The sequence below is a fragment of the Dermacentor variabilis genome, chromosome 7 (assembly GCF_050947875.1).
Source record: "Dermacentor variabilis isolate Ectoservices chromosome 7, ASM5094787v1, whole genome shotgun sequence".
NCBI classification, from domain to species: Eukaryota; Metazoa; Arthropoda; class Arachnida; order Ixodida; family Ixodidae; genus Dermacentor; species Dermacentor variabilis.
The window spans coordinates 60,409,115-60,422,707 of record NC_134574.1 but is presented as its reverse complement, the minus strand read 5'-3'; the positions used below and the strand labels follow the sequence as shown (position 1 = coordinate 60,422,707).

The 13,593-nt window shown below is 45.4% G+C and overlaps 1 protein-coding gene across 1 annotated transcript in view; it reads right to left on the bottom strand.

Annotated features, from left to right (window-relative positions):
• Window positions 1-315: 315 nt before the first annotated feature.
• Window positions 316-13,593, bottom strand: part of LOC142588661 (uncharacterized) — a 91,380-nt gene continuing 78,102 nt past the window's right edge. Inside the window, exons 8-10 of the mRNA XM_075700485.1 lie at window positions 2,324-2,454; window positions 1,539-1,629; window positions 316-421 (exon numbers count right to left, since the gene is read on the bottom strand). Coding sequence (XP_075556600.1) covers window positions 373-421; window positions 1,539-1,629; window positions 2,324-2,454 — 271 coding nt within the window. The 3' untranslated portion in view covers window positions 316-372. The remainder of the gene's footprint in view (window positions 422-1,538; window positions 1,630-2,323; window positions 2,455-13,593) is intronic.

The window sequence follows — 13,593 nt, the reverse complement described above, 5'->3', positions numbered from 1 at the left end:
CAAGCAGTCAAACTGGATAGTTGTTAGACTTATGTCCTGTCACTTCCTCACCTTTCTTATGAATTGTGCATTAAATAAGGCTTTTTTTTGGTGAAAGAGCGCTACTTTAAGGCATAAACGAGTTCCATGGCGGTTTGCATTTAAGCATCTTCTGAAAACATGTACATGAGGAACACTGCAAGAAGAACGCTTTAAAAAACAGAACACGAGTGTATTTATCACCAAGGCCAACCCTTGTGTCTTAGCATATTTCTCAAAACTGATACTGAGGTGCAAGTTGTCTATATCATATTACCTTGCAAAGAAGCAAAGCACAGTGGTGCCTGGACGCTGTGAGGCCAACTCAGACTTAGAGATCAGCACCAGCACTGATCAGCAACACAGTAGTCTGCTTACACTCTTTCTGCAGGCCCAGCCACATCTGCATTAAAACAAGTGAGCTTATTCTCACAAGAGTATAATATAAAAAGTGACACTATGAACAATGTAATTCTTATTAGGTATAAATAGGAATGAAATGCTGATATTCGCCCATAGAAAGCTTTGAGTTAACAAGCCTGCAAGATAAGAAAAGTGCAATGTATGAGCCATCTGTGCAAAAACATTAGTCGAAGGTCCCTTTTTTCGCTTCTGTCCTCCTCGTGCATAGATGGCAGACAGGCTAAGTAAACTGGACCAGACTGCCACGTAGAGTAAGCAAAGGTGGTCACTTCTTCGGGGAGCAGCCTATAGGCTGCTTCTTGAAAGAGTATTAGAAAATGCGAATAATGCATGTATGCATTATTCACAAGAGGCCTTGTTTCTCTGAGAATGCCACAGCCAATCACATATTTCAAATTGACCATATTAAAATGCATGCAAAGTACAGCATGGCTTTGAGGGTACCCCAGACTACTGAAATTCACATCAGCCAAGTTCAGCAGACAACACCATAATTAAGCCTCTAGAAGTTGTGCATTTTAGTGCAAGTTAACAGAATAATGAGCAAGAGAAGGTGAGGGAGATGGTGCCACTATAGCATAGTTCAAGCTCTATCTATCCCACGTCATGTGCAGAAGGGCAAAGAATGCCCAGCTTCTGGTTATACTCGCACCTGTGACCACTGCACCATGTTGACTGACATGCGTAACAAGCAGTTCGTGATACCACATTATTATATCCTGCAACTGACGTGACATCAGAGATCAGCTTCAAGCTTGACGCTATGCTATACTAGGGACAGATAATGAACTGGCCACATTAAAATCTAAAGCAAAAGTGTTGAACATTGTTTGCCAAACCTGTCAGTCTCTGCACTTCATATTTTGCAAAAATTCTAGACAGAAATCCTGTGTTGGAAAGACAGCACGCACTTTCCCAAAGCTTTCTCTCCGCGTCCACATTTTTCTATGCATACATTATTAACCATTATTTACCTTGACACGCTGTACACAAACAGCACCTTTGGAAAAGCAGAAACTAATCGGGAAAGTTGGCAGGTACCAAATACACAAACAGAACCTAGAACACATAAATGGCTGTGACCGTTTTGTACGTACCTTGTCAAAGCAGGCAGATCAGATGCTTTGTCGTGCTGTTCAGGCTGCATAGTGCCGCAGTCTCCTTTGTGGTGCAGAGATGCCTCCGTCTCTGGAAATTGTGACATCCCTAAAGAATAAATGTTCAGCTTATTGTAATCACCGCTGAATCTGCAAACTTGTGATTTAACAACACCTCGTCAAATTGTGGAAAGCTCTCGTACAGCCAGCTACAAGAAGCTGCATCCGCTTAGACAAATTAAATATTTCATTCTTACATCACAGGCAGTTATTCAACGTGTCAAAGGCACGAAAACAAACAGAACACTAAACAAAAGAAATACAGGTTGCCTTGGCGACAATCTATAAGAATCAAAGTTTGCATACAAGCTAAAATCTTCTCACGAGTCAGATCATTTGGATGCCGTCGCGCGTGGACGTTAGATGTGAAAACATTTGCACAACACATCAACGTACTTCTAGAATTGTCTATACGATTTCTTGCTGAGAAATTACGTACAGAAGCAGTGACATTCCCTGCTTGAATTTTTGTGCCCGTTCAGACCAAGCGATGCCCCGGCGCTAGCATACTTCATAACAAAAAGAAAATAAACAATAGATGAAGCTCTTAACAACATCAATCTCGGGGTAATTTTCTTGAAACGTTTTGCTAAATGTGCACTACGATATCGAACGAACATTAGGGAATCACTATTACTCTTTTTGTAGTTGTACTAATCATCTTCTGCTGCGCATGACAAGGTACACTACATGAACCATAAGAATGCGCTAGGCGCCGGACTTACCTTCTGAGGCGAGCGCTCCTTCGTGTCCGTTCACGCCGCATCGACTGCACCAACAGTCCGTCCAGCGTAGCGTTGAATTGCAGTGAACTACAGCACGCGATAGCACAACTATGAACACATTCTTCCGTGCACTGTGAGCCGAGGCGGGAGCGGCGAGAGTACAGCAGCTTCTCATGAGCCGGGCACAAAGAACGCGCGTGTGGACCGCACTACGATAATCAACAACGGCGCATCGCAAGAAACATACAGCGAGCTAATAGCATTGCAGAGGACCCAGGGCTTAGTGATCGTTAATTCACACAAAAAAGGAGCACATGTTCTCTAAGCACCGCGTAAAAATTGGAGGACGCTTAAGCTTCGCCTTCAAGAGTGGAACGCGACAACGTTCCCGTCGACCCGCCAAGGGGTGTAAGACAATGGGCTACGGCACAGCAACTACGCGCCCCGCATCGGACGCGGTGAGCGTCTTGCAACGCAGCGTTCGGCGCGACAACGAAATGTGCGCCTGAGCAAGCGACGCACGCCTGAGCCGTAGAAACAGCTAGTTTCTAAGGCAACACCGCGTTTACTAGAGGCGCTTTTGTACCGCTTTGAAGCATCGAACTCGTGGCTCAGTGCAATAAAGAAAAAAAAAACTCGTGGCTCAGTGGTAACGTCTCCATCTCACACTCCGGAGACCCTGGTTCGATTCCCACCCAGCCCATCTTGCAAGTTGTTTTTTATTCATGAAGTGCCTGCTGGGATTTATCGCTCACGGCCAACGCCGCCGACACCGACGACAACGGCCTTTCTGCGACACGAGCTCATTAACGTTGTCGCGTTAATATGATCAAACGATCAGTACCACATCGACCGCCCGGGCCGCCGCAATAACGTATGAACATCCTCTTTAAGTGGCCCAACTCCTAGCCTATGCGCACCATTTAGCCCGCTGCCGTTCCCGCCACCGCAGCGCTGCCATCGACCTCCGCGCCAAGCGTCCGAGCGTCGTCTGCTATAGCCTGGCACGGTTATGCGTGTTTGTCGCGGCACTCGGCATTTACATGGTGCTGGCTGAGTAAAGCAGCCGTTATTTCTTTCTGTTGTTGTTTAAGCTGAAGTATAATATTTTACAGACACCATACCCGGAGGTGCAGGTCCGGAGAAAGGAATGAGATGAAAAAAAAAGTGGGCCCACAAACCAAAGTGCGCACGCAATGTTAACGCTCGGTGACCCACACTTCGCCGGTACTGGCGTCTCCGTGAGCGCAAAACTTGGACCGGACGCAAAAGACCTCGACCGCCAGGCACGTGCACGAGGACAGTAACAAGGCACACGCAGTGAGAAAATAAAATCGGCTACAGCACAAGAAGCGCAAACACCCGCAACTAACGTGCACATTTCAGCAGAGCAGCACCGCTCACTTGGTGCAGAGCTCGACCGCAGCGCCCTCACAGTCCCAGGAACAAGTCGCGCCTTGCTCGAAAGGAAGAGTCGTGCGACTGAGAAAGTAACTATAAGCCTCGGTCCGAAATGAGGGGAAATGACGTCTTTTCTTTACTTCGCCGTCTGTGGTTCCGGTAACCGTGATCGCATGGGTAGCGTGGGTAGTACGGGCGTATTATTAACGCGATAGCGTTAAGGAGCTCGTGTCGCAGAAAAGCCGGTGTCGTCGGCGTCCGCGGCGTTGGCCGTGAGCGATAAATCACGGCAGGCACTTCATAACTAAAAAGCAACTTCCAAGATGGGCTGGGTGGGAATCGAACCAGGGTCCCCGGAGTGTGAGACGGAGACGTTACCACTGAGCCACGATTTCGATGCTTCAAAGCGGTACAAAAGCGCCTCTAGTGAACGCGGTGTTGCCTTAGAAACTAGCTGTTTCTACGGCTCAGGCGTGCGTCGCTTGCTCAGGCGCACATTTTGTTGTCGCGCCGAACTCTGCGTTGCTCGACGCTCACCGCGTCCGATGCGGGGCGCGTAGTCGCTGCGCCGTAGCCCATTGCCTTACACCCCTTGGCGGGTCGACGGGAACGCTATCGCGTTCCAGTCTTGAAGGCGAAGCTTAAGCGTCCTCCAATCTTGAGCTTTGAGCACAGAGCGTAATTTTAACGCGATAGCGTTAAGGAGCTCGTGTCGCAGAAAAGCCGGTGTCGTCGGCGTCGGTGTCGGCGTCGGCATCCGCGGCGTCGGCCGTGAGCGATAAATCACGGCAGGCACTTCATAAATAAAAAGCAACTTCCAAGATGGGCTGGGTGGGAATCGAACCAGGGTCGCCGGAGCGTGAGACGGAGACGTTACCACTGAGCCACGATTTCGATGCTTCAAAGCGGTACAAACGCGCCTCTAGTGAACGCGGTGTTGCCTTAGAAACGAGCTGTTTCTAAGGCTTAGGCGTGCGTCGCTTGCTCAGGCGCACATTTCGTTGTCGCGCCGAACGCTGCGTTGCTCGACGCTCACCGCGTCCGATGCGGGGCGCGTAGTCACTGCGCCGTAGCCCATTGTCTTACACCCCTTGGCGGGTCGACGGGAACGCTGTCGCGTTCCACTCTTGAAGGCGAAGCTTAAGCGTCCTCCAATTTTTTCAATGTTCTTGCGTGTTTTAGGCGACTTTTTTCAACAACTTTGCTGACATTGCTTACAACAGCGAGGACAGCCTGTTGAGCAGCCCTATCAACCGGACAGGGCCGTAAAATCTCTTAGAAGTTCGCAGCACATCGTCGTTTGGTTTGTGAATGTTTGAAGGTGTTCGTGTTTCTCAGCGGCGTAATCGACGACAGATTTGGCGTCGAGTGGTGTACACTTTGTTCAGGCTTGTTGTGCGCCGTTCTACGGATGTGTACTGTTAATGAGTGGTGTTGTTTGTGCTTCGGGAAATGGTGCCACGCCGGCGGGATTTGCTTTCATGTGAAAACATCCGTATCGTCTTTGGCGAGTGCTTTCGGAAACTGCTCGCCTTTTGTGCGTGTGTGTGTGTGTGTGCGTATGTGCGCACGCGCGCGCTTCTGATATGCGTCGAATGCGTAGGAACGTCCGTACAGTCTTTCGTGAGTGCTTTCGGAAACTGCTCGCATTCTGTCTGTGTGCGCGCGCGTGACATACGTCTTTATTGTGATTTGCAAAGGTGTTTTTCATTTGGTGACTGCGTCCGCGAACGCGAGGATGTGATACACGTTCGTGATTTAAAGACCCTGCTTCAGTGTAGGGTCAATTACATTTTGGTTGCTTGGAGGTCAGCTTTCAACACATGGCAAGGCATTGCAGTGCGCTTAACCATCATTGGCACACGAACTGCTTTGTCATTTCTCCTTTAAATTCAAATTCAGTTTTGTGTAGTATTTAGGCAGATAATGGTCACCAAGTTGCGACGCTCATCTCGTTTTTTGCCACTGCTGTGCACATATGCGGATTTTTTACTAAGTCAAGCTCTCTTAGCAAGTTGTGAAACACTTAGTGCAAATAATTTTTCACAGCAGTAACTGTGATCATGACCACAATTGATCACATGACATTTTTAGGGATTGTTATTGTTATTACCACATTTTTTTATTTATTTGTCACAAAGTGCGATGGATTTTGACTGCTATTTTGGCTATCTGTTCACCAACCTATTACACTGTTTTGTGGTTGTGCTTTTTATTTTTATATGTGGGCATGCATGGCCAATCTCATGGCTACCTTCTACAATTTGACATAAACAGGCACTAACATGCCCTTAGCAGATTTGTATTTGACAGTATTGTGGTTGACGCACTTGGCTATTTGGAAAATATGCAGGTTCAAGTTCGCCCATTACTACCTCTGACTGATATCTCTGATGCAAAGCAATATTATTAGGATGTGACAAAGTGCATGCATAATTTGTCACTGATCAAACTGCCTGCAATAAACTTTGCCAACTCGTCCTTGTTTGAAGTGTTTCCAATGTGCTATAATCACATTGCCAGATTATTTTATTGCGTGCACAAACAAACATATAGCATTTTATTATGAAACTTTGATGGTACCTGACTCCTATATTGCAATGAAATCTTAGGCAGATCTACTCTGAACAAAGGATTCATTCTCTGATGATAGCTTTCGACAATATCATGGTGCTATCCAGTGCCTATTGGCTAGTCGAGGAATGCGTCATGCAAAGGCTGTAGTATCGCCATAAGTGTTCATCCGAGAATATGTCCCCAAGTGAAAATCATTGCATCAAAAGTGCCGACACCAGCTTTGATGGGGATGTATATGTGTTCGTTGCATGAAATTCCAGAAGTTGAACTCTGAACATCTTATTTGCTCTGTAGTTTATGCTGGTATATATGTGTGTCACAATGGTTCAATGTGATCATACAGCACATTGATCACGTTCTTGCATATACTACAACCAGCTCATCATAAATCTCACGGTCATTAATGAGCTTTTGTATGCACTACGACTTGAGTACACACACTTTGTATGCAATTCATAGTCATCCTCAAAGATCAAGTTGCTCATACGACTACAGTGCGTACACATCACACGCCACCTCACACACGTCATACTTAATCTCGTCAGGTCTACGCAACTCATCGCACACATGTCATACAAGCTCTACGCATTCTTATCGCACATCGCATAAATCTCGTGCACTTCGTAAAAGTCTGCGTAGCACATCATACAGATCTCGCTCGTTTTCTATGAGAGTTCGTTCAATACGCATTTCATATCATTCATTTCTCGTCAAATCTGTGCGACATGCATACATATCGTTCAATTTCTCATACAAATTTTTCAATAGGGCCCTAGCTGTGTGTATGCAGTTCCAGTGACCTCTGCTCGGACAGACTTACTTACCTTCCCCACTGCGTAAGCTGCAAAGAAGATAACGTATCTTATCACCGTCGTTCTTCCCGTTGCTGGTAGAAGGAAAAGATAGCTCTTAGAATGAATGAAAATACGTCTCTGTCGACAGAACGGAAACGGTTTGGATAGCTATTTAGAACAAGCTATTAAAATAATGGATTGCTGGGAAAGCTGGAATGGTTGCATTGTTTAAAGCTGAGCAGGCCTGTGTCGATGCTATTTCGAATTTGCCTTCTTCACTTGCGCTACGCCGATGTTGCGCTGCGGGGGTCAACACAACATCCTCGGAATTCGGCGCAAATTACTTACAACGACCCTGTAGTGACTCTTTCGGTTCCCGTCGTAATACCAGCAACTTTTGCTCCATTATCTTGCATGAAGGCCCTGCCGACGACGACTTCATACTATCTCATGTTACACACAAAACACATAAACATTAGACGCGAGTCTGTGCGCCTATTTCTTCATTCTCCAGATCGTATGTGAGAGCGGTAAGAGGTTTATCGAAAACCCTCGGCGTTGTTGATGCCAGATCAGCGTACCTCTTTTGAGTGTGACAAGAAGAATTTTCCAATAAATGCAATGAAAAAGGGACCGGTAACCTAAATAGTTACGTTGTTTTAAAGATAGCTGGTCCTTTTAGAGCTTTATGCCACCGTTATATTGCCGGCTCGTTTTTGCGGGCAAATAATTGCAGTTTTTAAGCTGTCATCAATGTGCGCTTTAAATGATGCACTTGTGGAGGCCAGATACACAACTTAGGAGATACAAGAGGCATCTCTGAAAGCTTCTCGCCATGAGAGTATTATTTCCAGGATAGGAAAATTGGCCACTTTAGAAGAGCTTCCCCCTGTTTGAACAAACCAAAAACAAAGTAGGCGAATGTCAGGGAGGAGTTACTGCAAGCACGCAACTACGTTGTACTGGAACCCATGAAGGTAAACTTAACAATCAATTTAAAACTCCACTCTTCCCTATTTTATTCTTTGAATATGTCACCGTTGGCACACTTCTCATTTTCCAACATACAGTTATCACCGTCAGAGGTTGAAAGTTTAATAGAGGAGCTGCCAGAGCCCTTTCCTTTAGTAGTGGATTTTAATGCCCCCAGTAGCCTAGCCGACCTGGAAGCAAGAAACCCACCAAAGAGATCAATTTAATAAATACCGTACTTTGTGGGAAGGGAATTTTTTTTCATCTCTCCTTCTTAACGTATTTTTCGCCGAGTCAATGGGCACAGAATGATGTAAAAATAGATTAGAAACAGAAAAGCCGACGCGGAAACGTGGTGGTTACAAAGAAACGGATTGTCTAGAAAATGCCAAGTTACCATCCACCGGCTGTATTACAGCAAGCAATCCTCACTTAAACTCTGCCCTCTCTGCTTGATATTTTCTTCAAAGCTTGATCCTTAATACAGCACAAACGTTGCGATTCAAGTGTTCTGCCAGAATACCAGTACACCAGAATAAATAAGCATGTAGTATTTGCGTGGGTATATGTGTCTAATATGCCTACGTAATAGATATGCGTTGTAATGTCGCTTTTGTTACTTGTTCTGCTTTTTCAATGCTTCTTTTAATGTGCTATAATCTTTTGGATAGACCGATACGTGTTCTTGTTTATGCTTTTGTCAGTGAGCGTGTTTCTAAGCCTAACAACTGTTAAAATTTATTGGTGGACGCGAAATTCACCTTTCTGTATCAGGAGCTTGTCGAATGCTATCGCTGGTTTTATTCTTTGCCGTTTGTCATCGCACCTTGCGTAACCAGATTTTACACGCAAGACGAATAATGTAGTGCTTTCTATATGACACGCAGGTACCAGCGATTACGCTGGAAGTTTTGATGAGGCGTGTGTAAAAGCCGAGGCACTTAACCTGTACATCAAGTTTTAGACGATCACCACCTTTACTCCCAGGTATAGCTGCGCTATGAATGCCACGTGCTTTTCGGGGAACCAATTATCCTAATAAGCAAGTAGTTTGGTGATGCACATCTTTTGCTACTGTGTTCTTCATCGCAACTACAAAATACAATACCGTGCCAAGTATGCGTTAAATTTTTTTCTTGCGATTTTTGTTAGCAGTGAGCACTTTTCGAACCTCTCTTATGTTGCTTTAGAATCGTTACTGTTTGCTACAGATGGTGTCGCCTGAAGAATGAGGCAGAACCTGCTCGAAGCTGTTCCATCTTTATTAACTATTGTTCTTTACATAATGCAAAAAAAACCTTTTAATTGAATAATTTCTTGATTGAATGTTTATGAGTAATTTAACGGTAGCTGCTAAGATGTGTGGAATATTTACGGCTTTTACGAACAGTACTATTACTCCGTTTCGGCACACCTTCGGCATTATTCCAGATTGCCATACCCTGCTCAACATTCGTGAAAGGTCTCTGCAGACACTCCTCGGAATCCAGCGAGAACTGTGTAGTACGTGAGGTGAAGATCCACTGCTATGTTCTTTTTTATGTGAAAGGAATCTAGTTACCTTCTGCCGTGTAAGCGAAGAATTACACAGTTCATTAGAAAGGAAACGGCTTACTCTGCTGATTGTTCCTACTTCATAAATGTGTTAGTGAAATTACGTAGAATCACTAGTGTAGGAGAACTTGTTACTTGACGAGTTGTTGCATGGTTATGTTAGGAAAAGTTGCACGTGTGAAAGAACGAACACAGAAAAAAAGGAAATAAACGGAAAGAGCTCGAACTATCAACTGTGTTCATTCTTTTGCCACTGCATATATAGAAAGAACTGACATTTGAGAAAAAGAAGGAAGGAGGAGGGGAAGATGGCAATTCAAGCCTGCCTCTTATCAACAAAACCGGCGCAGAAATTTGCTTTTCACATAATTCAAGGTAACAGGAGTGTCACTTGCGCAGTCATTGCACTTTGATCTAAAAGCTCACGGGCTATTTTGTTCTTTCTCCTGCTTAGAAACCTAATGTTCTTGAGCAGTGGTTTACGTTCTTTACGTGCAATGCTGCGAGCGGGCAAGTGTGTTCCTTTTTCGTGAACGTTCGCGAAACGTGGCACGGGCTTCCTCTTTAAAATACCGCTCAAATGTGTACGGGGCGCAGCGTGAAAGAACGCGCAGGGGAGCATGCGTTGTCAAATCAGGGAAGAAAAGGTGTACACTTGCCCGCTCATCGCATAGCAAGCAACGGATGTAAGCCACTGTTCAAAATTATTAAGATTCTACGTAGGAGGAAGAACGAGAAAGCCCATGAGTTTTTAGAAGCCTTTTAGATCAAAGAATAACGCGCTGACTGCGTAAGTACCACTGCTGTTACCTTGTATTAAGCGGAAAACAATTTTCTGCGCAGGTTCTGTTGTCCTGAGAGAGGCTTGATTTGCTATCTGCCACTCCTTTACTTTTTGTAAAATGTGAGCTCTGCCTACATTGGCAGCTTCAAAACAAATAAAACCAGTTGACATTTTGCGCTCTTTTTGTCTACCTCGTTTTATTCCTGCGTTCGTTTTTCTACAGGGGTAACTCTCGCTAGCATAGCTAGGATGACTTCTCTGCCTAGACTTCTGCTGGCATTTGCTTGACTGTCACTAAACTAGTATTAAAAATGCGTATTTGCCAAATGAAGGCGTTAAAGGCTGCCATTGGATATGTCGACCTTTCGTTGACTCTGCCGTCAGTATCGAATTTTTTGTGTGTTGAAAATTTAAGGAAGACGTCCGCGATGTCTTTTATAGGTTTTTCTTCCGTTCGCGCGTTTGTCTAGCAAGGACCCATCTGTTTTAAAGAGCCGAGAGCACCGGCTAACCACTGATTCTGCCTCTGAAATGTTACCACGAATTAAAGCTTTCAACATTCTCATCAATATTTAGCTATGTAGAGAGGTCTCTTCAATGCATGTCATTAATGCCGAATGCTGATAAGCCTGACCATTTCAATATTTAATGGGTCATTTTAGCACAAAGATAGCGTGGTAGCTATGGTAGTGTGGCGCCCGCACTGCAGCTGGAAAGCTGCCTTCGTGGCCTGCGCGATGTAGGTACCTTCAGTGATTGGCAGTGAGGCAAACCAATTTGTCGTTATTGGAGTGAGTTTTCAAACGACGGACCAAATCCTGCTCCTTACCAGGGCCTGATGCGGTTGGTAAAAATGCTGCTAAGGAAAGCAGTTTCTGCCATGACTAAAATCAAGTCCACTTGTCGAAAGAAAGACAGGATGGACACAGCGCTGTTAGTTTATTGCTGTTTCCGTCCTGTCTTTCTTTTCGAAATGTGTAATTTGCTGCTCTAGTTTCAACTGCAAAATCTATGGTACTCAGAATATCAACATGTTTGAGGACGGCTACTCTTTCTGTTATGAAAACGTTACTAGATTATTCAACGTCGGTGAGCAAAGCTTAAAGAAGCGAAGACTAAGGTATGAAATAGCTCGGAGCTCTTACCTTTTGCGTGAAATATGGTCCTCTGTTCTTTGACTCAGCGTTTGGAACTGCCTTTATACGTAAAAGTGAACACGCACAAACACACGCACGTAAGCCTTTCCCGTATGTATCTAGTTGTGCGTAGGTGTGTCTGTTTGTTATTAAATGTCAAAGTGTGCGTGTTTCTGTGCATTCCGTATGCGTTGAGAGAAATAATGGCAGCCGTCTATCAAGCGAATAACAATAACTGAGTTCTGGGAGATTGAAAAAAAATTATGGGGCTTTACATGCAAATATCACTTTCTGATTATCAGGCACACCGTAATGGGGGACTCCGGAAATTTCGACCACCTGGGGTTCTTTAACGTGCACCTAATTACGCGGGTGTTTTCGCATTTGGTCCCCATTGAAATGCTGCCGCCGTGGCCGGGATTGGATCCCGCGACCTCGCGCTCAGCAGTCAACACCATAGCCACTGAGCAACCACGGCGGATCGTTCCGGGACATTCTGTTCGGTTGTCGATATGAATGGAAACTCTAAGTGTCGACGCTGAGAAACACACGGTCAACGTGCGTGGTTGTTCCAATGATCCGGTGATCAAGCGTTCACTACGTGGGCCCTCTAACGTAAAAATATTCCAATATGTTTTATTTTAATCTCCTGCCGTCAAATTTACATAAACACCGACGCAAGGGTTGGGCGGCTACCCCCAGTGTTGCCTGAATAGCCCAATCAAACGCTCCCCTCGTTTACAGGAGGTCAATTTTGTATGCTTTAAAAACGAATAACATGACCTACACTGAGCGGCTTGTTTTATCTAACTAGCTAATAAGAGCCGAGGAGCACGCACAAAAGGAGAGGTATTGAATGGGGCCGAGCCAGAGCACCGAAAGTCGATAACCGGATGAAGAGGGCGGTGCCGGCGTGTGCTAGTGAACTGTTTTCCCTTACTTTCTTTGCGGTGGCCAGTCGAAAATCGTGGCGGCATGCAGCGGTAGTTTAAGAATGCCCCTAAAACAGATCCTCAGCAAGGAAAAGTTGTCTGAAAGGGGTCATAAACTTGCCGTAAGTGCTTGAAAGCATTAAACGACCATGCGAAAAGTTTTCTTACAGTCAAATAAACCAAAGCTCTCCGGCAGGTGCGTGTAGTCAGTGCCTGAGCGATGGGCGGCAACCATCTGTTATTCCTTTAGGAACGCGGCACCCTGCGGCTATTCAGAAAAAAATTGAGTTTTGTTCGGAATATCAATGCATATTTCACGCGTATAGGTCACTATGACGCAGTCAGTTGTCGCGGTTTTGTGACGTTGCGTGACAGGCAGGTGAAGTGGGTCCAGCCCTAAAATTTTTGACCAGAAAGCCGAAGTTAAATGGCGAAATGGTGTCGAATGAGAAATAAAAAAAATTCTTCTGTGTTGTGCAATCATGCATAATCAGTGTGTACACGTCATATCAGATGGGAAGGTATCGCGGTTTTCGGGACGTCGCGTGAGAGATATGCGAAGTGGGGGTGGTCCAAAAATATTTGTGACCAATCGCGCATGGCTGATTGCAGAATTGCACTAGAAAAGTTTTTAATAGCTTTACGGTATAGCCTCCCCACGTCTCTGTTATTTTTTTCTGATATTACTTATTGACTTAAAGCTTATCTTAATTGTATTTCACTCGCAACAACGTCTACGCCCATTGGGAGTCCTTGGCAGACCTGCAACGTAGGAGGCGCTCGTTGTAATCGGCAGAAGTACGAGCAGTCGCGCGTATGTGTTGACCGACTCCGTTGCGTGGGGCCTCAACACACAGTTCTAAGTCTTACAGATCCTTGCTGGAGCGATGCTAATCACGCGTTTGGGCGAGACGTGCCTCAGGAGTCTCGGGTACCTTATTTGCGTAGCAAGGTCGTGCTTTGGTGAGAGGAGCTTCCCGCGTGTTGCCACTCGCGCAAGCAAAACGAGCCCGCGCAGGCTTGGCGCGCTTCCGTTTCCTCTCTTAAGCGACGACAGCTGTCCAGGTATGCTCGGTGTGTTATCGTTACGAACGCGTTTCACAGCCGTGAGTTACCATGC